The sequence below is a fragment of the Lucilia cuprina genome, chromosome 5 (assembly GCF_022045245.1).
Source record: "Lucilia cuprina isolate Lc7/37 chromosome 5, ASM2204524v1, whole genome shotgun sequence".
NCBI classification, from domain to species: Eukaryota; Metazoa; Arthropoda; class Insecta; order Diptera; family Calliphoridae; genus Lucilia; species Lucilia cuprina.
This window is the reverse complement of record NC_060953.1, coordinates 52584977-52586886: the sequence shown is the minus strand read 5'-3', so window position 1 is coordinate 52586886 and position 1910 is coordinate 52584977. Positions and strand designations below refer to the sequence as shown.

At 23.8% G+C, this 1910-nt stretch overlaps 1 protein-coding gene across 1 annotated transcript in view; it reads left to right on the top strand.

Annotated features, from left to right (window-relative positions):
- Positions 1 to 279: 279 nt before the first annotated feature.
- Positions 280 to 1910, top strand: part of LOC111685254 — a 15429-nt gene continuing 13798 nt past the window's right edge. Inside the window, exon 1 of the mRNA XM_046952539.1 lies at positions 280 to 362. Coding sequence (XP_046808495.1) covers positions 280 to 362 — 83 coding nt within the window. The remainder of the gene's footprint in view (positions 363 to 1910) is intronic.

Here is a 1910-nt window from a genome sequence, read left to right as displayed (position 1 = left end):
TTTTATAAAAATTTCATGTTTTTACCTATATTTCCATTTTTCAAAAAATTGATTTTTTTGTTAAAAATGTCAGTTATTTAAAAACCAAAATTTATTTTGTTTTTTAAATTCTAAATTTTTTTTTTGGCAAAAATAAAATTTTGTGTGAAAAACTAATTTTTTTAATAAAAAAAAATTTTATACTAAAAAACTAAATTTTTTTACTAAAAGTTCACTTTTTCACAAAAAAAAAAAATCCAATTGGAAAATGTTATATTGTGAAATTGCACTACTGTCATAATGACACCTGCACGTATACGTGATATTGAATTATTGATATCACAAATATTAAGTATACGCCAGGTTAAAAAAATGATCGTAATGTAATATTAAAAGTTACATTACGATAATTATGACATTCGATATCAAAGAAGAAATCAAAAATTTTTCAATACGAATGCCTATTTGACGACAGTTAAACGATTACTTTTTATCATCTATTTAAAATAATTCCTAGCAGAATAAACGTTATAATTCTCATTCAGTTAAGCGTCTAACTATGACATATTTATCTATATTTTTTCGAATATTAATAAAAAGTTTACTTTCTTATTTATAAGCTGATAATTAAGTGCATTTCCCTCAAAACACATAATGATTCAAGTATTAAATACCAGTTTTAATAGCTGACAAAACACAAATATTTACTGGGTTATATGTCAGTGTATACGTACTTATGTATGTATAATTTATCCTAAGATAAGACTTAAATTTAATTTTATTTGCTGTTTGCTCAAATTATTATAATAGTTCTTATTGTCATTATTAATAAAATCACGCTTACCACATACAGTCAAATTATTTATAAAGTAAACTAAAGACATAATGGAATACATATACATACATCCTCCAAACAGAAAAAACGAAGCAAACAAACACCCTGCAGTTCTAATACATTGTTTATAGAATAATTCACATTTTTGGAGATAATTAAATTAAATTCATATAAATAATACGCTAATTACAGATACATACATACATACATACATACATACATACATACATACAAGAAAATTTTTCCTAAAATATTGAAACTCAAAGTAAATAAATTAACTGCCTTATTCATAAACATTTATCAAAGGTTTATAAAATAAATTTTCATACAAAATTTGTCCTATAAATCGTTGATAAATTTTTATAAATAAGACCATAAACAATCTATTGTCTCCCTTTAAATCTGATGGGTTAAATACAGAAAAATAAAAATTCACAAAGAAGTGAAAATGCTAAAATAAAAAAGTAACAATAAAATAAAACAAAAAAAGTATAATGCATATAAAACACCTCCCTGCTTCCTAATCAAGCCATCAAGCCAACAATATGGATGCTGTTAAATTCTTATCATACCACTAACACACAAGTCTTTTAAGTCTTTCCTATTTGTACATAATGGAAATTTGTTACCAGTTCATGTAATAGAGGTTTTGTTATGAAAACTGACAAATAGACAGTAGAAAAGAGTGGTATACATAAAATAGAACTACAACTATTGTGTAGTAAAACTGAAGTAGCGGTAATAAGAAATAAAATATGACTTTCAATAACATTAAATGTGGCTTGTTTTAACTTATAATATAAATAAGTATTAAAAGTAAGAAAAGCTTGTATTTCTGCAGTCAGATGTAAGGCAGCAATGATAGTTTCTTCTGAGGTACTTACTTTGTTATATAAACATATAAAATAAGTATAATATTTATTTAGTTGACTTTATTCAAAGGAGTTATTTTTGTTTGTATTCAAGTTGTTTTCCAGTTTAGGTTATAGTCGTAATACATACATACATAGATAAATAGATAGATAGATAGATAGATAGATAGATAGATAGATAGATAGATAGATAGATAGATAGATAGATAGATAGATAGATAGAT